General features: G+C 52.8%; 1 protein-coding gene across 1 annotated transcript; it reads left to right on the forward strand.

Moving 5' to 3' along the window:
- Positions 1-478: 478 nt before the first annotated feature.
- Positions 479-22,802, forward strand: LOC139790990 (scavenger receptor cysteine-rich type 1 protein M130-like; the record flags this gene model as incomplete). Its single annotated transcript, XM_071732771.1, is given in 12 exon segments — positions 479-570; positions 3,557-3,871; positions 6,409-6,803; positions 8,366-8,678; positions 11,840-11,926; positions 11,929-12,162; positions 13,663-13,767; positions 13,770-13,820; positions 13,823-13,975; positions 16,865-17,179; positions 20,720-21,034; positions 22,680-22,802. Coding segments are annotated over 12 exon segments (2,479 nt in total), but the record flags the coding sequence as incomplete, so codon positions are not given.
- Positions 22,803-23,357: the final 555 nt, after the last annotated feature.

Raw genomic sequence — 23,357 nt, forward strand, 5'->3', positions numbered from 1 at the left:
CACAAACTCTTTTTATCCCAAAAACAAGCTCCTGGGTCCAATTTTATCCTCAAAATAATTTTTTTTCCTTGCTTTTTTTTTCCCCCAGCTCTGGGCTCCCCACCCCCCGTTGGGCTCCTTGATGCTCAGAGCTTGGGATTTTGGGATGAGCAGGGAGATCCCAAAACCTCCAGAAGGTTCCGTGGGGTGACAGGAGCCATTTTCACCTCTTTGGGGCGATGGTCCCGGGACAAACCCCCCCGAAAAAACCTTCATCACCCCCAGAGCCCTCAAATATGGGCATGAAGGATGTTGGGGACGTTGATTGGAGGGCTCGGGGTGGCTCAGAGGGGAGAGAGAAGTCCTGAAAAGATCTAATAAGGTGCTGCTGCTTTGATTGGCTCCTCCCGCAGCTCTTTGGTGTCTGCAGAGAGAAAAAAAGCGGAAAAAAAAAAATCAAAATCTTCCATCTTGGCCCCCACGAGCTGAGGAAAAGGGAGTGGGGTGGCAGCAGGAGGATGAGGAGGAGGAGGGAGGGAATCCTGAGGCTCCAGGGGCTGTGGCTGCTCCTCTGGGTGCCCCTCTGCTGGGGTGAGTGCTGTGCCCCTCATCCCGTTGGGAATGGGGGGGCTGATTCCCAAAGAAAAGGGGCAGGAGAGGCCTTGGGATGCAGAGGAATTCCCATCCTGGAAGCACGGGGCAGATCCCAGGGAGGATGCTGAGGGGTATCTTTGGGATCATCCCAAAAAAAGTCCTGGGTGGGAGGGTGATGGGTGGGGGGGTCCTTGGGATTGTCCCAAAAAAAGCCCTGGGTGGGATGGGATTGGGTGGGGGGGTCCTTGGGATCATCCCAAAAAAAAGTCCTGGGTGGGAGGGGGGATGGGGTTGGGTGGGGGGGTCCTTGGGATCGTCCCAAAAAAAGTGCTGGGTGGGAGAGGGGATGGGATTGGGTGGGGGGGTCCTTGGGATCGTCCCAAAAAAAGTCCTGGGTGGGAGGGGGGATGGGGTTGGGTGGGGGGGGGTCCTTGGGATTGTCCCAAAAAAGTCCTGGGTGGGATGGGATTGGGTGGGGGGGGTCCTTGGGATCATCCCAAAAAAAGTGCTGGGTGGGAGGGGGGATGGGGTTGGGTGGGGGTGGGCAGGGGGTTTGTGGGTGCTTTGGGGTGGGGGGGTCCAGGGCTATGGGGTGGTTGGGGTTGGGGTCCCTCTGGGTGCCCCTCTGCTGGGGTGAGTGCTGTGCCCCTCATCCCGTTGGGAATGGGGGGGCTGATTCCCAAAGAAAGGGGCAGGAGGGGCCTTGGGATGCAGAGGAATTCCCATCCTGGAAGCACGGGGCAGATCCCAGGGAGGATGCTGAGGGGGATCCTTGGGATCATCCCAAAAAAAGTGCTGGGTGGGATGGGATTGGGTGGGGGGGGTCCTTGGGATCATCCCAAAAAAAGTCCTGGGTGGGATGGGGTTGGGTGGGGGGGGTCCTTGGGATCATCCCAAAAAAAGCCCTGGGTGGGAGGGTGATGGGTGGGGGGGTCTTTGGGATCATCCCAAAAAAAGTCCTGGGTGGGATGGGGTTGGGTGGGGGGTCCTTGGGATCGTCCCAAAAAAAGTGCTGGGTGGGAGAGGGGATGGGGTTGGGTGGGGGTGGGCAGGGGGTTTGTGGGTGCTTTGGGGTGGGGGGGTCCAGGGCTATGGGGTGGTTGGGGTTGGGGTCCCTCTGGGTGCCCCTCTGCTGGGGTGAGTGCTGTGCCCCTCATCCCGTTGGGAATGGGGGGGCTGATTCCCAAAGAAAAGGGGCAGGAGAGGCCTTGGGATGCAGAGGAATTCCCATCCTGGAAGCACGGGGCAGATCCCAGGGAGGATGCTGAGGGGGGTCCTTGGGATCATCCCAAAAAAAGTCCGGGATGGGTGGTGGGGTCCTTGGGATCATCCCAAAAAAAGTCCTGGGTGGGATGGGATTGGGTGGGGGGGTCCTTGGGATCATCCCAAAAAAAGTCCTGGATGGGAGGGTGATGGGTGGGGGGGTCCTTGGGACTCTCCCAAAAAAAAGTCCTGGGGGGGATGGGGTTGGGTGGGGGTGGGCAGGGGTTTTGTGGGTGCTTTGGGGTGGGGGGTCCAGGGCTATGGGGTGGTTGGGGTCCCTCTGGGTGCCCCTCTGCTGGGGTGAGTGCTGTGCCCCTCATCCCGTTGGGAATGGGGGGGCTGATTCCCAAAAAAAGGGGCAGGAGAGGCCTTGGGATGCAGAGGAATTCCCATCCTGGAAGCACGGGGCAGATCCCAGGGAGGATGCTGAGGGGGATCCTTGGGATCATCCTAAAAAAAGTCCTGGGTGGGATGGGATTGGGTGGGGGGGTCCTTGGGATTGTCCCAAAAAAAGCCCTGGGTGGGAGAGGGGATGGGTGGGGGGGTCCTTGGGATCATCCCAAAAAAAGTGCTGGGTGGGATGGGGTTGGGTGGGGGGGGTCCTTGGGATCATCCCAAAAAATGTCCTGGGTGGGAGGGGGGATGGGGTTGGGTGGGGGTGGACAGGGGGTTTGTGGGTGCTTTGGGGTGGGGGGGTCCAGGGCTATGGGGTGGTTGGGGTTGGGGTCCCAGCCCTGCACGGGGAGCAGAGGGACCCCAAAAATGCCCCAGGGACAAGCGAGAGGGAAAAGGAATCCCAGAGGGAAAAGGAATCCCAGGAATTCCACCCCCCCCTTCCAGGGGGGACCCTGAGAGCTGCAGTTTGGTTATGGGGGTTATGGTTATGGGGTTATGGTTATGGGGTTATGGTAAGGGGTTGGGCTTAGGGTTAGGGTTTAGGGGCTCAGAGTTCCCAGAGCTGATTTTGGGGCTCATCCCCATGGTGGTGTTTGAAGGGGTTCTGGTTATAGTTAGGTTAGGGTTGGGTTCTGGTTAATTTAGGGTTAGGTTCTGGTTAGTTTAGGGTTAGGTTATGGTTGGGGTTTGGGGCTCAGAGTTCCCAGAGCTGATTTTGGGGCTCATCCCTGTGGTGGTGTTTGAAGGGGTTCTGGTTAGGTTAGGGTTGGGTTCTGGTTAATTTAGGGTTAGGTTCTGGTTAGGTTAGGGTTGGGTTCTGATTAGTTTAGGGTTAGGTTATGGTTAGTTTAGGGTTAGGTTCTGGTTAGTTTAGGGTTAGGTTATGGTTGGGGTTTGGGGCTCAGAGTTCCCAGAGCTGATTTTGGGGCTCATCCCCATGGTGGTGTTTGAAGGGGTTCTGGTTAGGTTAGGGTTGGGTTCTGGTTAGGTTAGGGTTGGGTTCTGGTTAATTTAGGGTTGGGTTCTGGTTAGTTTAGGGTTAGGTTCTGGTTAGGTTAGGGTTGGGTTCTGGTTAGTTTAGGGTTAGGTTCTGGTTAGTTTAGGGTTGGGTTCTGGTTAGTTTAGGGTTAGGTTATGGTTGGGGTTTGGGGCTCAGACTTCCCAGAGCTGATTTTGGGGCTCATCCCTGTGGTGGTGTTTGAAGGGGTTCTGGTTAGGTTAGGGTTGGGTTCTGGTTAATTTAGGGTTAGGTTATGGTTAGGATTCGGGGCTCAGACTTCCCAGAGATGATTTAGGGTCTCACCCCCATGTTTTTTCCTTTTAGGGGCTGCAGAGCTGAGGTTGACGGGCGGCCACGGACGCTGCTCTGGCACCGTGGAGGTGAAGCACCAAGGGCAATGGGGAAGCATCTGTGATGACTCCTGGGACCTGCAGGATGCTGCAGTGGTTTGCAGGCAGCTGGGCTGTGGGGCTGCTCTGGAAGCTCTCAGATCAGCATCTTTTGGGCCGGGTTCTGGCCCGATTTGGTTGGATGAAGTTGGCTGTGGAGGCAACGAGTCCACCCTCTCCCACTGCAAGAGCTCCGGGTGGGGTCAACACGACTGTGGTCACCAAGAGGATGCTGGAGTGAGGTGTTCAGGTAAGGGGAAAGCCCCTTCCCCACCTTGGGGACTGAGAGAGTTGGGACCTTGTACAATTTGTGGCCTTTTCTCAGCCCCTTCTCTCGAGCCAGTCAAATTTTTTTTTTAATTTTTTTTTTTTTTTGGCTGGGTTGGAAGGGACCTCAGGGATCATCAACTCCAACCCTGGATCCACCCCCCCCGTGCTTCCCAACCCACTCAGTGCCACATCCAGGCTCTTTTTAAATATTTCCAGGGATGGAGAATCCACCCCTTCCCTGGGCAGCCCATCCCAAGGTCTGATCACCCTCCCTCTAAGGAAATTTTTCCTAATGTCCAACCTAAACCTTCCCTGGCACAACTTGAGACCTCTTGTGCCCTCTTGTCTTGCTGAGAGTTGCCTGGGAGCAGAGAACAAACCCCCCCTGGCTCCAGTCTCCTTTCAGGGAGTTGGAGAGAGTGATTTCCCTTCCTCCCCAGGGAAAATTCTGGGAGACAGAATCCCAGAATTATCCAGCTTGGAAATGACCTCTGAGAGCATCAACTCCAACCTTTAATCCACAACCACCCCAGAGCACTCAGTGCCACCTTCAGCCCCTTCTTAAAAACCTCCAGGGATGGAGAATCCACCCCTTCCCTGGGCAGCCCATCCCAATGGCTGATCACCCTCCCTCTAAGGAATTTTTTCCTAATATCCAACTTTTTTCCTAATATTCAACTTGAGACCGTGCCTGGAAAAAGAGCCCAACCCCCCCTGGCTCCAGTCTCCTTTCAGGGAGTTGCAGAGAGTGATGAGGTCTCCCCTGAGCCTCCTCTTCTCCAGCCTCAACACCCCCAGCTCCCTCAACCCTTCCTCACAGGAAGGGGCCGGTTCTGTTTAATATCTTTATAGATAATTTAGATTTAGGCACTTTACACTGGGTTAGGAACTGCTGGAGGGCCCAGAGAGTGGAGCTGAACGGGGCTGCATCAAAATGGCGGCTGTGGTGTCCAAAATGGCGGCCAAGTGCCAGGGCCTGAACTTTTGGTGAGAACAACCCTAAAAACTGCCCAGCAGGAAAGGCAAGGCCTTTGACACCGTCTCCCACAGGATTCTCCTGAAAAAGCTGCCAGCCAGGAGCTCTCTGTGCTGGGTTAGGAACTGCTGGAGGGCCCAGAGAGTGGAGCTGAACGGGGCTGCATCAAAATGGCGGCCGTGGTGTCCAAAATGGCGGCCGTGGTGTCCCCCAGGGATCAGTGTTGGGCCCGGTGCTGTTTAATATCTGTATTGATGATTTAGATGAGGGGATTGAGTCCCTCATCAGCAAATCTGCAGAGGACACCAAGCTGGGGGGGAGTGTGGATCAGCTGGAAGGCAGGAGGGCTCTGCAGAGGGACCTGGACAGACTGGAGAGTTGGGCTGATCCCAAGGGGATGAGGTTCAACATTCCAAGTGCCGGGTCCTGCACTTTGGCCACAAGAACCCCCTGGGGAGCTCCAGGCTGGGCACAGAGTGGCAGGAAGGGAGCTGGGAGTCTGGATTGCCAGGAAGGTGCCCAGGAGCCAGCAGTGTGCCCAGGTAGCCAAGAAGGCCAATGGAATCCTGGGCTGGTGGCCAAGAGGCCCAGGGAAGGGATTCTGCCCCTGGGGAGGCCACAGCTTGAGTCCTGTGTCCAGTTCTGGACCCCGAAATTCAGGAAGGAGATGGAGGCCCAAAGGAGGTGAAGGGATCCAGCAGAATTCCTGTGAGGAAGGGCTGAGGGAGCTGGGGGTGTTGAGGCTGGAGAAGAGGAGGCTCAGGGGAGACCTCATCACTCTCTCCAACTCCCTGAAAGGAGGTTGGAGCCAGGGGGAGTTGGGCTCTTCTCACAAGAGGGCCTGAGCTTAATTAGGTTGGATATTAGGAAAAAATTCCTTACAGGGAGGGTGATCAGACCTTGGGATGGGCTGCCCAGGGAAGGGGTGGATTCTCCATCCCTGGAGGTTTTCAAGAAGGGGCTGAAGGTGGCACTGAGTGCTCTGGGGTGGTTGTGGATTAAAGGTTGGAGTTGATGCTCTCAGAGGTCATTTCCAAGCTGGATAATTCTGGGATTCTGTCTCCCAGAATTTTCCCTGGGGAGGAAGGGAAATCACTCTCTCCAACTCCCTGAAAGGAGACTGGAGCCAGGGGGGGTTGGGCTCTTTTCCCAGGCAACTCTCAGCAAGACAAGAGGGCACAAGAGGTCTCAAGTTGTGCCAGGGGAGGTTTAGGTTGGACATTAGGAAAAAATTCCTTAGAGGGAGGGTGATCAGAGCTTGGAATGGGCTGCCCAGGGAAGGGGTGGATTCTCCATCCCTGGAAATATTTAAAAAGAGCCTGGATGTGGCACTGAGGGGGTTGGGAAGCACGGGGGGAGTGGATCCAGGGTTGGAGTTGATGATCCCTGAGGTCCCTTCCAACCCAGCCCATTCCATGATTCCAAGTGGCACCTCATTCCTCTCCCTTGGGGCCAGAACCTCTGGTTTTGGGGTCTCTGTGCCACCAGCACCCAGTGGGAGCTCTGGGTTCTCCTGGGGCCTCTTTGCAAACCCTTTGGAGATGAGGAAGAGGTGGGAGGTTGGGTTGGAAGTTCCTGGGATCTCAGGAAAATCCTTTGGTTGCTTCCAGGTTTTGTCCAGCTGGCTGGAGGGGACGATCCCTGCTCAGGACGCGTGGAGATCCATGATGGGAACCAATGGAGAAAAGTTTGTGCCTCAGATTTTGGTCCCAAAGCTGCCGAGGTGACCTGCAGGGATCTGGGATGTGGTGCAGCCCTTCCCGGGCCTGGGGATGCTGAGTTTGGAGCTGGGATTGGTGTCCCATGGGATAAGGAGCTGCAGTGTGTGGGGAATGAATCCCTTCTCATCTCCTGCCCCCAGAGACCCTCCAGGAACCAACTCTGCACCCAGAGCTGGGCTGCAGTCACCTGCACACGTAAGGACCTGGGCTGGGGGGTCCAAAGGGGGTTCTGGGGGGCAGGGAGAGGAGGATGGGGTGGGATGTGCTGTGTGAAGCCCTTGGAAAAAATCCTGCAGGAGGAGGATCCCCCCAGGGTCCCCCCAGGTTCCACCAAACCTGGGGATTCAGCTCGATATGAAAATTGTTCTCATTTCCCTTGGGCTGCCCCAATATTTATACCCAAAAAAAAAAGGTGCTGATTTCTGCAGAAAAGGTTTTTTCTCTTGGAAAAAATCCTGCAGGAGGAGGATCCCCCCAGGATCCCCCCAGGATCCCCCCAGGATCCACCAAACCTGGGGATTCAGCTCGATATGAAAATTGTTCTCATTCCCCTTGGGCTGCCCCAATATTTATACCCCAAAAAAAAGGTGCTGATTTCTCCAGAAAAGGTTTTTTCTCTTGGAAAAAATCCTGCAGGAGGAGGAAGGGAGGATCTTAGAATAAAATAAAATAAAATAAAATAAAATAAAATAAAATAAAATAAAATCAAATCAGTCCCAGCCGTTAAGTGCACAAATTGTACTTAGCCTGGAAATCCAAAAGAGGGGAAAAAGAGGAAAAAAGAAAAGGTTTTGGGGGAAAAGACCTTTAGGATCAGCGAGGCCAAAGTTTGAACCTGGTGCAATGCCAAATCCACCAAAAGGCAAGGAATTCCACCTAAAAAATCCAGGATCCACCCAGGATCCCCCCAGGATCCCCCCAGGATCCACCAAACCTGGGGATTCAGCTCGATATGAAAATTGTTCTCATTTCCCTTGGGCTGCCCCAAAAAAAAGGTGCTGATTTCTCCAGAAAAGGTTTTTTTCTCTTGGAAAAAAATCCTGCAGGAGGAGGAAGGGAGGATCTTAAAAAATAAAATAAAATAAAATAAAATAAAATAAAATAAAATAAAATATAAAATAAAATAAAATAAAATAAAATAAAATAAAATAAAATAAAATAAAATCAGTCCCAGCCGTTAAGTTCACAAATTGTACTTAGCCTGGAAATCCAAAAGAGGGGAAAAAGAGGAAAAAGGAAAAGGTTTTTTTTGGGGGGAAAAGACCTTTAGGATCAGCGAGGCCAAAGTTTGAACCCAACCCATTATCCCAAAAAAAGCACAGGACAGAAAATCCCCCTTTTCCTGGCCCAACCCAGGACATTATCCAAAAAAAGCACTGGGCAGAAAATCCCCTTTTTCCCGGCCCAACCCAGGACATTATCCCAAAAAACTTGAGGACAGAAAATCCCCTTTATCCTGTCCCAACCCAGGACATTATCCCAAAAAACTTGAGGACAGAAAATCCCCTTTATCCCAAACCAAACCAGGACATTATCCCAAAAAAAGCACAGGATAGAAAATCCCCTTTATCCCGACCCAACCCAGGACATTATCCCAAAAAAACTCCAGGACAGAAAATCCCCTTTTTCCCGGCCCAACCCAGGACATTATCCCAAAAAACTTGAGGACAGAAAATCCCCTTTATCCCGGCCCATCCCAGGACGTCCTCCCAACACTGCAGGAGGGGGATGGATCCCAATATTCCCCCTCTCCCTGCCTTTTCCCTGTTTTCCTGAGCCTGCAGGATTCCGGCTGGTGAACGGCAGCACCCCCTGCGAGGGCCGCGTGGAATTTTGGGTGGGGGGGACCTGGGGCACCCTCTGTGCCACCCACTGGGATCTCCGGGATTCCGACGTTCTCTGCCGCCACCTCGGCTGCGGATTTGCGGGATCCCTGGCGGGAAGAGGGAATTTCGGGAGAGGGACCGGAGCTGTCTGGAGGGATTCGTTCCACTGTGAGGGGACAGAAAGCCACCCGGGAAGGTGCCCCTGGAGCTCCCTGGGGGAATCGTCCTGCGGCCACCGGGATCACGCGGCCGTGGTGTGCTCAGGTGGGAATGGGAATGGGAATGGGAATGGGAATGGGAATGGGATGGGATGGGATGGGATGGGAATGGGAATGGGGTGGGATGGGAATGGGATGGGATGGGATGGGATGGGATGGGAATGGGAATGGGGTGGGATGGGAATGGGATGGGATGGGATGGGATGGGATGGGATGGGATGGGATGGGAATGGGGTGGGAATGGGGTGGGGTGGGAATGGGAATGGGAATGGGAATGGGAATGGGAATGGGAATGGGATGGGATGGGATGGGAATGGGGTGGGAATGGGAATGGGATGGGATGGGATGGAAATGGGAATGGGGTGGGATGGGATGGGAATGGGAATGGGAATGGGAATGGGAATGGGAATGGGAATGGGAATGGGAATGGGAATGGGATTGGGATGGGAATGGGGTGGGGAAGCTGGGAATGAAATGGGTTCACTGGGAAGGAAATGGGATGGGGTGGGAATGGGGGGGTGGGATGGGAATGGGGTGGGCTGGGATGGGAATGGGATGGGTTCACTGGGAAGGAAATGGGATCACTGGGAATGAAAATGGGTTGACTGGGAATGGAATGGATGGGGTGGGAATGGGATGGGTGGGATTGGCTGGGAATGGGGTGGGGAGGCTGGGAATGAAAATGGATGGGGTGGGAATGGGGTGGGTGGGCTTGGAATGGGGTGGGATGGGGTGGGAATGGGGTGGGGTGGATGGGAATGGGGTGGGTGGGGTGGGAATGGGGTGGGAATGGGATGGGTTCACTGGGAAGGGAATGGGATGGGGTGGGAATGGGGATGGGGTGGGAATGGGAATGGGGTGGGGTGGGGTGAGGAGGCTGGGAATGAAATGGGTGGGAATGGGGGGGGTGGGAATGGGGTGGGAATGGGGTGGGGAGGCTGGGAATGGGATGGGTTCACTGGGAAGGAAATGGGATCAGCTGGGAATGGGGTGGATGGGGGGGAATGGGATGGGGTGGATGGGAATGGGGTGGGTGGGGTGGGAATGGGATGGGGTGGATGGGAATGGGGTGGGTGGGGTGGGAATGGGGTGGGAATGGGATGGGTTCACTGGGAAGGGAATGGGATTGGCTGGGAATGGGATGGATGGGAATGGAATGGGGTGGGATCAGCTGGGAATGGGGTGGGATGGGAATGGGGTGGAGGGGCTGGGAATGGGGTGGGATCAGCTGGGAAGGAAATGGGATCGGCTGGGAATGGAGTGGATGGGCTGGGAATGGGATGGGGTAGATGGGAATGGGGTGGAGGGGGTGGGAATGGGGTGGGTTCACTGGGAATGGGGTCGGTGTGCTGGGAATGGGGTGGATTGGATGGGAATGGAATGGGTGCACTGGGAATGAACTGGATTGGGTGGGAATGGGGTGGGTGGGCTGGGAATGGGATGGGATGGGATGGGAATGGGAATGGGAATGGGAATGGGATGGGAATGGGATGGGAATGGGAATGGGATGGGAATGGGATGGGAATGGGGTGGGGAAGCTGGGAATGAAATGGGTTCACTGGGAAGGAAATGGGATGGGGTGGGAATGGGGTGGGAATGGGATGGGTTCACTGGGAAGGAAATGGGATCAGCTGGGAATGGGGTGGATGGGGTGGGAATGGGATGGGATGGGAATGGGGTGGATGGGAATGGGATGGGATCAGCTGGGAATGGGGTGGAGGGTCTGGGAATGAAAATGGATGGGGTGGGAATGGGATGGGTTCACTGGGAAGGGAATGGGATCAGCTGAGAATGGGATGGGTGGGGTGGGAATGGGGTGGAGGGGTTGGGGATGGAATGGGATCAGCTGGGAATGAAATGGGCTCACTGGGAAGGGAATGGGATCACTGGGAATGAAAATGGGTTGACTGGGAATGGAATGGATGGGGTGGGAATGGGGTGGGGAGGCTGGGAATGAAATGGGTTCACTGGGAAGGAAATGGGATGGGGTGGGAATGGGGTGGGTTCACTGGGAATGGGGTGGATTGGGTGGGAATGGAATGGGTGCACTGGGAATGAACTGGATTGGGTGGGAATGGGGTGGGTGGGCTGGAAATGGGATGGGATGGGAATGGGGTGGGTTCACTGGGAAGGGAATGGGATCACTGGGAATGAAAATGGGTTGACTGGGAATGGAATGGATGGGGTGGGAATGGGATGGGTGGGAATGGCTGGGAATGGGGTGGGATGGGGTGGGAATGGGATGGGGAGGCTGGGAATGAAATGGGTTCACTGGGAATGGGATGGGGTGGGAATGGGGTGGGATTGGCTGGGAATGGGATGGGTTGGCTGGGAAGGGAATGGGATCACTGGGAATGGGATGGGTTGGCTGGGAATGAACTGGATGGGGCGGGAACGGAATGGGTTGACTGGAATGAACTGGATGGGCTGGGAATGGAATGGATGAGCTGGGAACGAACTGGGTTGACTGGGAATAAAACGGATGGGCTGGGAATGGACTGGTTGGGCTGGGAATGGACTGGTTGGGCTGGGAATGGACTGGTTGGGCTGGGAATGGAATGGATGGGCTGGGAATGGAATGGATGGGCTGGGAATAAAACAGATGGGCTGGGAATGAACTGGATGGGCTGGGAATGGAATGGGTGCACTGGGAATGGACCAGATGGGCTGGGAATGGACTGGTTGGGCTGGGAATGGACTGGTTGGGCTGGGAATGAACTGGGTTGACTGGGAATGAACTGGATGGGCTTGGAACGGAATGGGTGCACTGGGAATGAACTGGGTTGCCTGGGAATGGGATGGATTGGCTGGGAATGAACCGGGTTGACTGGGAATAAAATGGATGGGCTGGGAATGGAACAGGTTGACTGGGAATGAACTGGGTTGACTGGGAATGGACCGGTTGGGCTGGGAATGGACCGGTTGACTGGGAATGGACTGGTTGGGCTGGGAATGGACTGGTTGGGCTGGGAATGGACTGGTTGGGCCGGGAATGGACTGGATGGGCTGGGAATGGACTGGATGGGCTGGGAATGGACTGGTTGGGCCGGGAATGGACTGGTTGGGCCGGGAATGGAATGGATGGGCTGGGAATGGGCTGGGCTGAGTGGGAATGAACTGGGCTGAGTGGGAATGAACTGGGCTGAGTGGGAATGAACTGGGCTGAAGGAGCCATCCCAAAGGGGGTTCCCATTCCCGGTTTCCCAGGCCCCGCGGAGCCCGGGTCCCTGCGGCTGGTGGGAGGCGGGAGCCGCTGCGCCGGGAGAGTGGAAATTTTCCACGAGGGATCCTGGGGAGAATCCTGGCTGAGGAGTGGGGAGAGGAGGAAGCTCGGGTGGTCTGCAGGGAACTGGGGTGTGGAGAGCCCGAAAAAGCCTTCAACCCCCCCAAAAATCAGCGGGGGAGGGGTCCCGTGGGGCTCCGAGGGGTCCAGTGCCACGGGGAGGAGGAGAAGCTGCTCTTGTGCAACACGACTGGTGGGAGGAGGATGGAAGGGGGCGTGGAAGAGGACGTGGGGGTCGTGTGCTGGGGTGAGGGGGGAGGGGGGGGGGAGGTGGGGGATGGGGGGGGATGGGATGGGATGGGAATGGGAATGGGGTGGGAATGGGGATGGGATGGAGGGGATGGGATGGGATGGGATGGGATGGGATGGGATGGGATGGGATGGGATGGGATGGGATGGGATGGGGTGGGATGGGATGGGATGGGATGGGATGGGATGGGATGGGATGGGTGGATGGATGGGATGGGATGGGATGGGATGGGATGGGATGGATGGATGGGATGGGGTGGGATGGGATGGGATGGGATGGGATGGGGTGGGATGGATGGGATGGGATGGGATGGGATGGGATGGGATGGGGTGGGATGGGATGGGATGGGATGGGATGGGGTGGGATGGGATGGGATGGGATGGGATGGGGTGGGATGGGATGGGATGGATGGGATGGGATGGGATGGGATGGATGGGATGGGGTGGGATGGGATGGGATGGGATGGGATGGGGTGGGATGGGATGGGATGGGATGGGATGGGGTGGGATGGGATGGGATGGGATGGATGGGATGGGATGGGATGGGATGGGATGGAATGGGATGGGATGGGATGGGATGGGATGGGATGGGGTGGGATGGGATGGGATGGGATGGGATGGGGTGGGATGGGATGGGATGGGATGGGATGGGATGGGATGGGATGGGATGGGATGGAGGGGTGGGAATGGAATTGATTGGATGGGAAGGAAATGGGGGCACTGGGAATGAAATGGGTTGACTGGGAATGAACTGGGTCGACTGGGAATGAACCGGATGGGCTGGGAACGAACTGGGTTGACTGGGAATAAAATGGATGGGCTGGAATGGAATGGTGCACTGGGAATGAACTGGATGGGGCGGGAACGGAATGGGTTGACTGGAATGAACTGGGTTGACTGGGAACGAACCGGTTGGGCTGGAATGAACTGGATGGGCTGGGAATGGACCGGTTGGGCTGGGAATGGACTGGTTGGGCTGGGAATGGACTGGATGGGCTGGGAATGGACTGGTTGGGCTGGGAATGGACTGGATGGGCTGGGAATGGACTGGTTGGGCTGTGAATGGAATGGGTTGACTGGGAATGAACTGGATGAGCTGGGAATGAACTGGATGGGCTGGGAATGAACTGGGTGCACTGGGAACGGACCGGATGGCTGGGAATGAAATGGTGCACTGGGAATGAACTGGATGGGCTAGGAATGAACTGGATGGGCTGGGAATGGAATGGGTTGACTGGGAATGGACTGGGTGCACTGGGAATGAACTGAATGGGGTAGGAACGAACTGGATGGGCTGGGAATGGACTGGATGAGCTGGGAACGAACTGGGTTGACTGGGAATAAAACAGATGGGCTGGGAATGAAATGGGTTGACTGGAATGGACTGGATGGGCTGGGAATGGACCGGTTGGGCTGGGAATGGACTGGTTGGGCTGGGAATGGACCGGTTGGGCTGGGAGCAAGCCCTGAGGGGCTCCGGGGGTTCTTCCCACCGTAGGGAGCCGCCGGGTCCGGTTGGTGAACGGCCCCGGGCGCTGCGCCGGGAGGGTGGAAATCCTGTACGAGGGCAGGTGGGGAACCGTCTGTGACGACGCGTGGGACCTCGGGACGCGGCCGTCGTGTGTCACCAACTGGGCTGTGGCAGAGCCCTGGCAGCCCGGGTTCTGCCAAGTTCGGGGCCGGTTCTGGTCAGATTTGGTTGGATGAAGTGAAGTGTTCTGGGAAGGAAGAAGCTCTCTGGAGCTGCCGGGCAGAATCCTGGGGGAATCACGACTGCCGGCACAAAGAGGACGCGGGGGTCGTCTGCTCAGGTCTGGGGGGAGTGGAGAGGTGACAAGGGAAGTGGGTTGACTGGGAAGGGACTGGGTTGACTGGGAAGGGACTGGTTGACTGGGAAGGGACTGGATGCGGTGGGAATGGAATGGGTTGACCTGGAACGAACTGGGTTGACCGGGAATGGACTGGGTTGACTGGGAATGGAATTGATTGGCTGGGAAGGGACTGGATGCAGTGGGAATGAAATGGGTTGACTGGGAACGAAGTGGGTTGACTGGGAATAGAACAGATGGGGTGGGAATGAACTGGGTTGACTGGGAATGGAATGGGTTGACTGGGAATGAACTGGGTCGACTGGGAATGGACTGGGTTGACTGGGAATGGAATTGATCAGCTGGGAAGGGACTGGATGCGGTGGGAATGAAATGGGTTGACCTGGAACGAAGTGGGTTGACTGGGAATGGAACAGATGGGGTGGGAATGAACTGGGTTGACTGGGAATGGAATTGATTGGCTGGGAATGAACTGGATGGGACAGGAATGGAATGCGTTGACCTGGAACGAAGTGGGTTGACTGGGAATGGAACAGGTGGGCTTGGAATGAACTGGGTTGACTGGGAATGAACTGGGTTGACTGGGAATGGAATTGATTGGCTGGGAATGAACTGGGTTGACTGGGAATGGACTGGGTTGACTGGGAATGGACTGGATGGGCTGGGAATGGAATGGGTTGACTGGGAATGGAATTGATTGGCTGGGAATGGAATTGATTGGCTGGGAAGGGACTGGATGCAGTGGGAATGAAATGGGTTGACCTGGAACGAAGTGGGTTGACTGGGAATGGAACAGATGGGGTGGGAATAAACTGGGTTGACTGGGAATGGAATGGGTTGACTGGGAATGAACTGGGTTGACTGGGAATGGACTGGGTGGATTTGGTTGGATGAAGTGAAGTGTTCTGGGAAGGAAGAAGCTCTCTGGAGCTGCCCGGCAGAATCCTGGGGGAATCACGACTGCCGGCACAAAGAGGACGCGGGGGTCGTCTGCTCAGGTCTGGGGGGAGTGGGAGAGGTGACAAGGGAAGTGGGTTGACTGGGAATGGACTGGGTTGACTGGGAGTGGAATTGATTGGCTGGGAAGGGACTGGATGCAGTGGGAATGAAATGGGTTGACTGGGAATGAACTGGGTTGACTGGGAATGGACTGGGTTGACTGGGAATGGAATGGATTGGCTGGGAATGGAATTGATTGGCTGGGAATGAACTGGATGGGGTGGGAATGGACTGGATGGACTGGGAATGAACTGGGTTGACTGGGAATGGACTGGGTGGATTTGGTTGGATGAAGTGAAGTGTTCTGGGAAGGAAGAAGCTCTCTGGAGCTGCCCAGCAGAATCCTGGGGAATCACGACTCCTGTTCCCAACCCCCCCAGTGTCCCCATTTTTCCCCCATTGTCCCCAACCCCCTCAATGTCCCCAATTTTCCCCCGTTTTCCTCAACCTTCCCAACCCCCCCCAACATCCCCAACACCCCCAATGTCCCCAATTTTCCCCCATTATCCCCAACCCCCCCAATGACCCCAATGTCCCCAGTTTTCCCCCATTGTCCCCAAATTTTCCCCATTGTCCCCAACCCTCCCAACCCCCCCCAATGTCCCCAATTTTCCCCCTCACCCCCCCCTCTTCCTTTCTTCCCAAATTTCAGAATCTTTGGGATACCCAGGGATGGGTCCCCTCGGAACCACGCAGGGGTCCCCTCTGGACCACCCAGGGGTCCCCTCAGAACCACCCAGAGGTTCCCTCAGGCCATGGGGGGGGGGGTTCTGCCCCTCAGGGATTTTTTTCTCCTCATGATCCCAATTTTCCTGGCTGAGGGGTTTAGGGACACCCCAACTCCCCCATCCCTGATCCCCCTCTTCCTTTCTTCCCAGATTTCACAATCCTTGGGATACCCAGGGATGGGTCCCCTCGGAACCACCCAGGGGCCCCCTGAGGTCACAGGGGGGGTTCTGCCCCTCAGGGATTTTTTTCTCCTCATGATCCCAATTTTCCTGAGCTGAGGGGTTTAGGGACACCCCAGCTCCCCCATCCCTGATCCTCCTCTTCCTTTCTTCCCAAATTTCTCAGTCCTGGGAACACCCTGGAATGGGTCCCCTCGGAACCACCCAGGAGCCCTCTTGGGACCACCCAGGGGTCCCCTCAGAACCACCCAGAGGTTCCCTCAGTCCATGGGGGGGGGGTTCTGCCCCTCAGGGATTTTTTTCTCCTCATGATCCCAATTTTTCCTGAGCTGAGGGGTTTAGGGACACCCCAGCTCCCCCATCCCTGATCCCCCTCTTCCTTTCTTCCCAGATTTCTCAATCCTTGGGATACCCAGGGATGGGTCCCCTCGGGACCACCCAGGGGTCCCCTCAGAACCACCCAGAGGTTCCCTCAGTCCATGGGGGGGGGGTTCTGCCCCTCAGGGATTTTTTTCTGCTCATGATCCCGATTTTTCCTGAGCTGAGGGATTTAGGGACACCCCAGCTCCCCCATCCCTGACCCCCCCTCCTCCTTTCTTCCCAAATTTCTCAATCCTGGGGATACCAGGGATGGGTCCCCTCGGAACCACCCAGGGTTCCCTCAGGTCACAGAGGGGGGGTTCTGCCCCTCAGGGATTTTTTTCTGCTCATGATCCCGATTTTTCCTGAGCTGAGGGGTTTAGGGACACCCCAGCTCCCCCATCCCTGATCCCCCCCTTCCTTTCTTCCCAAATTTCTCAATCCTGGGGATACCAGGGATGGGTCCCCTCGGAACCACCCAGGGGTCCCCAGGTTCTGCCCCTCAGGGATTTTTTTCTGCTCATGATCCCAATTTTTCCTGAGCTGAGGGGTTTAGGGACACCCCAGCTCCCCCATCCCTGATCCCCTCTTCCTTTCTTCTCAGATTTCATATCCCTGAGGTTGGAAAACAGCTCCGGCTGCTCAGGGCTCCTCCAAGTTTTTTACAACGGGACCTGGGGCAGCGTTTGCTCCAATTCCATGACCCCCAAAACTCTGTCTCTGGCCTGCAAGGAGCTGGGCTGCGGGAACGAGGGGATCCTGGAAACCAAACTTCCCTATGGAAAAGTGGCCGGGATAACCTGGTTGGATCGGGTGGAATGTGAGGAGAGCCACAGCTCCTTCTGGCACTGCCCCTCCGCTCCCTGGGACCCCCAGTCCTGCCAGGACCTCCGGGATGAAACCCACATCATCTGCAGAGGTGAAACTCCTCCTCCTCATCCTCCTCCTCGTCCTCCTCCTCCTCCTCATCCTCGTCCTCGTCCTCCTCCTCGTCCTCCTCCTCCTCCTCGTCCTCCTCCTCCTCCTCGTCGTCGTCCTCCTCCTCGTCCTCCTCGTCCTCCTCATCCTCCTCCTCGTCCTCCTCGTCCTCCTCATCCTCGTCCTCCTCATCCTCGTCCTCCTCCTCCTCGTCCTCCTCGTCCTCCTCGTCCTCGTCCTCATCCTCGTCCTCGTCCTCCTCCTCCTCCTCCTCCTCCTCCTCCTCCTCCTCCTCCTCCTCGTCCTCGTCCTCCTCCTCCTCCTCCTCCTCCTCCGCCTCCTCCTCCTGGGATTTCAGCTCCCAGTAAGGCCCAGTACACCCAGTAGCTGCAGCTGGGATGCCGGCAGGAGCCAAGGTGGGGAGGGGGAAAGGAGGGGGGGGGCTGTGGTTCTCTGGTTTTAGGATTCTGGGATTTTTAGGATTCTGGGATTTTTAGGATTTTGTGGTTCTCTGGTTTATGATTCTCTGATTCTGAGATTTTTTGAATCTCTGTTTCTCTGATTCCTTGATTTTATGATTTATGATTCTCTGATTCTCTGATTCTCTAATTCTGATTCTGAATTTTATGATTCTCTGATTTTATGATTCTGTGATTCTGTGATTTTGTGATTCTCTGATTCTGTGATTCTGTAATTTTATGATTCACTGATTCTCTGATTTTATGATTCTCTGATTCTGTGATTTTAGGCCTCTGGGATTCCCTAATTCTGTGATTCTTTGATTCTCTGATTCTCTAATTCAGATTCTGGAATTTTATGATTCTCTGATTCCCTGATTTTTTGATTCTGTGATTTTTTAATTCTGTGATTCCCTGATTCTGTCATTTTAGGATTCTCTGATTCCATGATTTTATGATTTTATGATTCTCTGATTCTCTAATTCTGATTCTGGAATTTTATGATTCTCTGGTTCTCTGATTTTATGATTCTGGGATTCTCTAATTCTGTGATTTTTTTATTCTCTGATTCTGTGATTTTCTGATTCTGTGATTCTCTGATTCTGATTTTGTGATTTTTTTTTGATTCTCTGATTTTTCATTCTGTGATTCTCTGATTCTGACTCTGGAATTTTATGATTCTCTGATTTTATGATTTTGTGATTCTGTGATTATCTGAATCTCAGATTCTGTGATTTTAGGATTCTGTGATTTTTTTATTCTCTGATTCTCTGATTCTGTGATTTTGTGATTCTCTGAATCTCTGATTCTCTGATTCTGATTCTGGAATTTTATGATTCTCTGATTCTCTGATTTTATGATTCTGGGATTCCCTAATTCTGTGATTTTTTGATTCTGTGATTCTCTGATTCTGACTCTGAATTTTATGATTCTCTGGTTCTCTGAGTTTGTGATTCTCTGATTTGTGATTTTTTGATTCTGTGATTTTTTGATTCTCTGATTCTCTGATTCTGATTCTGGAATTTTATGATTCTCTGATTCTCTGATTTTAGGATTCTGGGATTCTCTAATTCTGTGATTTTTTTATTCTCTGATTCTGTGATTTTCTGATTCTCTGATTCTCTGATTCTGATTTTGTGATTTTTTTTTTTTTGATTCTCTGATTTTATGATTCTGTGATTCTGAGATTTTTTGATTCTGGGATTCTCTGATTCTGGGATTCTCTAATTCTGTGATTCTCTGATTCTGACTGGAATTTTATGATTCTCTGATTTTATGATTTTGTGATTCTCTGATTATCTGAATCTCTGCTTCTGTGATTTTAGGATTCTGTGATTTTTTTATTCTCTGATTCTCTGATTCTGTGATTTTGTGATTCTCTGAATCTCTGATTCTCTGATTCTGATTCTGGAATTTTTTTATTCTCTGATTCTCTCATTCTCTGATTCTGATTCTGGAATTTTATGATTCTCTGATTCTCTGATTTTATGATTCTGGGATTCTCTAATTCTGTGATTTTTTTATTCTCTGATTCTGAGTTTTTTTGATTCTGTGATTCTCTAATTCTGACTCTGGAATTTTATGATTCTCTGATTTTATGATTTTGTGGTTCTGTGATTATCTGAATCTCTGATTCTGTGATTTTAGGATTCTGTGATTTTTTTATTCTCTGATTCTCAGATTTTTTGATTCTCTGATTTTATGATTTTATGTCCCCCCCCCCCCCCAATCCTTTCCTTCCTTAGGGGAAAAACCAGAGACCCCCCCAGGCTGGGGGGCTTCGTGCCCAGGACCCCCAAACTGCACAGGTAAAGGTTCCTCTCACCCCCCCGGGGGCTCCCGTGTCCCCCTCCCCCTCCCAATGTCCCCCTCTCCGTGTCCCCTCCTTCTCCCGAGTCCCCTCCCTGTGTCCCTTCCCCATTTCTCCCCCTCGTGTCCCCCTCCCACCCCTGTGTCCCCCCCTGTGTCCCCACGTCCCCCTCCCCGTGTCCCCTCCTCGTGTCCCCCCCATGTCCCCCACCCGTGTCCCCATGTCCCTCCCCCCACGTCCCCCTCCCCGTGTCCCCTCCTCGTGTCCCCCGTGTCCCCCCACCCGTGTCCCCATGTCCCCCTCCCCCTATCCCCCTCCCCATGTCCCCTCCCTGTGTCCCCTCCCCGTGTCCCCTCCTCGTGTCCCCCCATTTCCCCCCCCCGTGTCCCCACGTCCCCTTCCCCGTGTCTCCTCCTTGTGTCCCCCCCCGTGTCCCCATGTCCCATCCCCGTGTCCCCCCCAGTGTCCCCTCCCTCTCCTCATGTCCCCCACCCCGTGTCCCCCTCCCCGTGTCCCCTCCCCCTCCCCATTTCCCCTCCCCGTGTCCCCCCCCGTGTCTCCCTCCCCCTCCCCGTGTCCCCCACCCGTGTCCCCGTGTCCCCCTTCCCCTATCCCCCTCCCCATATCCCCCCCTCGTGTCCCCCCCCGTGTCCCCCTCCCCCTCCCCGTGTCCCCCTCCCATTGTCCCCGTGTCCCCCTCCCCCTTTCCCCTCCCCATGTCCCATCCCCGTGTCCCCCCCCATGTTCCCCCCGTGTCCCCTCCCCATGCTCCCTCCCCCACCCCATTCCCCCCCTCGTGTCCCCCCCCGTGTCCCCATGTCCCCCCCCATGTCCCCCCCGTATCCCCTCCCCATGTCCCCCCCCCCCGTGTCCCCCCCCCGTGCCACCCCCGTGTCCCCTCCCCCACCCCATGTCCCCCCCTCGTGTCCCCCCCATGTCCCCCCCCATGTCCCCCTCGTGTCCCCTCCCCATGTTTCCCTCCCCCACCCCATTTCCCCCCCTCGTGTCCCCCCCCCCGTGTCCCCTCCCCCTCCCCGTGACCCCCTCCCATTGTCCCCCGTGTCCCCTCCCCCTTTCCCCCTCCCCATGTCCCCTCCCCGTGTCCCCCTCCCCCTGTCCCCTCCCCCTCCTCGTGTCCCCCCCGTGTCCCCCCCCGTGTCCCCACGTCCCCTCCCCCACCCCATTTCCCCCCACTCGTGTCCCCACGTCCCCTCCCCGTGTCCCCCTGCCCATCCCCCTCTCTCTCTCCCCCCCTCCCCTCTTCCCTCCGCAGCCGCGCAGAGGATCCGCGCCGTGGGGGGTGGGGACGGCTGCTCGGGCCGCGTGGAAATTTGGGGAGGGGGCTCGTGGGGCACCGTGTGCGGCGACTCCTGGGACCTGCGGGACGCGGAAGTCGCGTGCAGGCAGCTGCGCTGCGGCCCCCCCCTCTCCGCACCCGCGGAAGCCGCGTTCGGGGAGGGCTCGGGCCCCATCTGGCTGGAAAGGGCGGAGTGCGCGGGGACGGAGCGGAGCCTGGAGGAGTGCGCGGGGCTGCGCGGAGGCGGCGGGAGCTGCGGCCACAAGGAGGACGCGGGAGTGGAGTGCGCGGGTGAGCGCGGAGGAGCCGCGGAGGAGGGGAGGGGTGTGAAGGGGAGGCTTTGAATGCGGGAAATTTATCAGGTTTATTTATAGAATTTCTGTTATAATTATATTTTATTTTTTGGGTTTTTTTAATTTATATTTTAATTATTTTATTTATATTTCTATTTTTATTTCTTTATATTTTATTTATTTATATTCATTTATTCATATTTTTATCTATACTTTATTTATTTATTTATTTATTTATTTATTTTATATTTTATTTATTTATTTTATTTCTATGTATTTATATTTTATTTATTTATTTTATCTCTATTTATATTTCATTTATTTATTTATGTCTTATTTATTTATATCTTATGTATTTATATTTATTTACTTATGTTTTATTTATTTTTTATTGATTTCTTATTTTATTTATTTATTTTATTTATAAGTATGTTTTATTTCTTTATATTTTATTTCTTTATATTTTATTTCTTTATATTTTATTTATTTATATTTTATTTATTTATATCTTATTTATTTATATTTATTTACTTATGTTTTATTTATTTATTTTTATTTATTTATTTTTATTTTATTTATTTATTTTATTTATAAGTATTTATATGTTATTTCTTTATATTTTATTTCTTTATATTTCTTTATAGTTTATTTATTTAGAGTTTATTTCTTTTTATTTTATTTAGTTATATTTTATATCTTTTAATTTTATTTATTTATTTACATTCTATTTTATTTCTATAGCTTCATTTTCTTTATATATATTTATTCTATTTTATTTATTTACATCTTATTTAATTTTTATTTTATTTATATTTATCTTTTAATTTATATTTATTCATATTTTATTTATTTTTTATTTCACTTATATTTATTTATATTTATTAACAATAATTTTAAATAATAATTTTATAATAATTTTTAATAAATGACAATTTTAAACAATAATTTTAGTAATATCTTTAATAAATAATAACAATAATACTCTTTAAAAAATAATAATTTTAATAATTTTAATAATAATTTTTAATAATAATAACTTTATAGTAATTTTTAACAATATCCTAATAAGTTTTTAATAATAATATATATTTTAATATATATTTTAATATATATTAAAATATATATATTTTAATATATATTAAAATATATATATTTTAATATATATTAAAATATATATATTTTAATATATATTTTAATAATATATAATTTTAATAATTAATAATTTTAATGACAATTTTAATAATTTAATAATTTTTAATGACAATTTCTAATAATAATTCTTAATTAACCATAATTTTTACCAACCCTAATTAATAAATCTCAAATCACTCCACTCCATAACATCAATTAATAATTAACATTAATTAATTTACTATTAATTAATATATTATATTAATTAATTAATATACATAATATATTAATTAATTAATATATATAATATATATATTAATAATTAATATTTCCTCCCCTCTCACAGCTCCACCCGGCCCACCCCACCCCTCCCCCCACCAGGTACCCCCCCCGTGGGTTCCCCCACGCGTGTCCCCCCCTCCCCCTCAAAAAATCCCGCGTGGGCTCCCCCCTCCCCCCATTTCCGGTTCTCCAGGCCCCGCCTCCTTTTTTTTTTCCCCGCCCACTCAGAGCCCACGCGGGTCCCGCCTGCCACGAGTGGAAATTCTCCCTTCCCACCATCATCTCCATCCTCCTGGGCTCCCTGCTCTGCCTCCTCCTGCCCCTCCTCACGTGGAGTCTGTGCAGGAACACGAGTGGGTGATTTCCACGCGTGGGGAGGGGGGGGGAGGGGCGGGAAGGGGGGGGGGAGGGGCGGGAAAGGGGGAGGGGCTCGTGGGAAGGGAGTGGGGGAGGGGGAAGGGGGGGATTCTGGAGTGGGGGGGGGCGTGGGAACACGAGTGGGTGATTTCCACGCGTGGGAGAGGGGGAGGGGCTCGTGGGAAGGGCGTGGGAGGGGGCAGAGGGTCCCAAAAAAAGGACCCAGGGGACCCCCCCCCTAAAAAAAAGACCCAAAAATTCCTCAAATTCCCCCAAAATGGACCCAGGGGACCCCCCCGAAAAAAAAGAAAAAAAAAAAAAGACCCCAAAATTCCAAAATTTTCCCAAAATGGACCCAGGGGACCTCCCCAAAAAAAAGACCCAAAAATTCCTCAAATTCCCCCAAAATGGACCCAGGGGACCCCCCAAAAAAAAAGAAAAAAAAAAAAAAAAGAAAAAAAGACCCAAAAATTCAAAAAATTCCCCAAAAGGGACCCAGGGGACCCCCCCGAAAAAAAAAAAAAAAAAAACCAACCCAAAATTCCCAAAAA

The sequence above is a fragment of the Heliangelus exortis genome, unplaced genomic scaffold, assembly GCF_036169615.1.
Source record: "Heliangelus exortis unplaced genomic scaffold, bHelExo1.hap1 Scaffold_77, whole genome shotgun sequence".
Classification (NCBI taxonomy): domain Eukaryota; kingdom Metazoa; phylum Chordata; class Aves; order Apodiformes; family Trochilidae; genus Heliangelus; species Heliangelus exortis.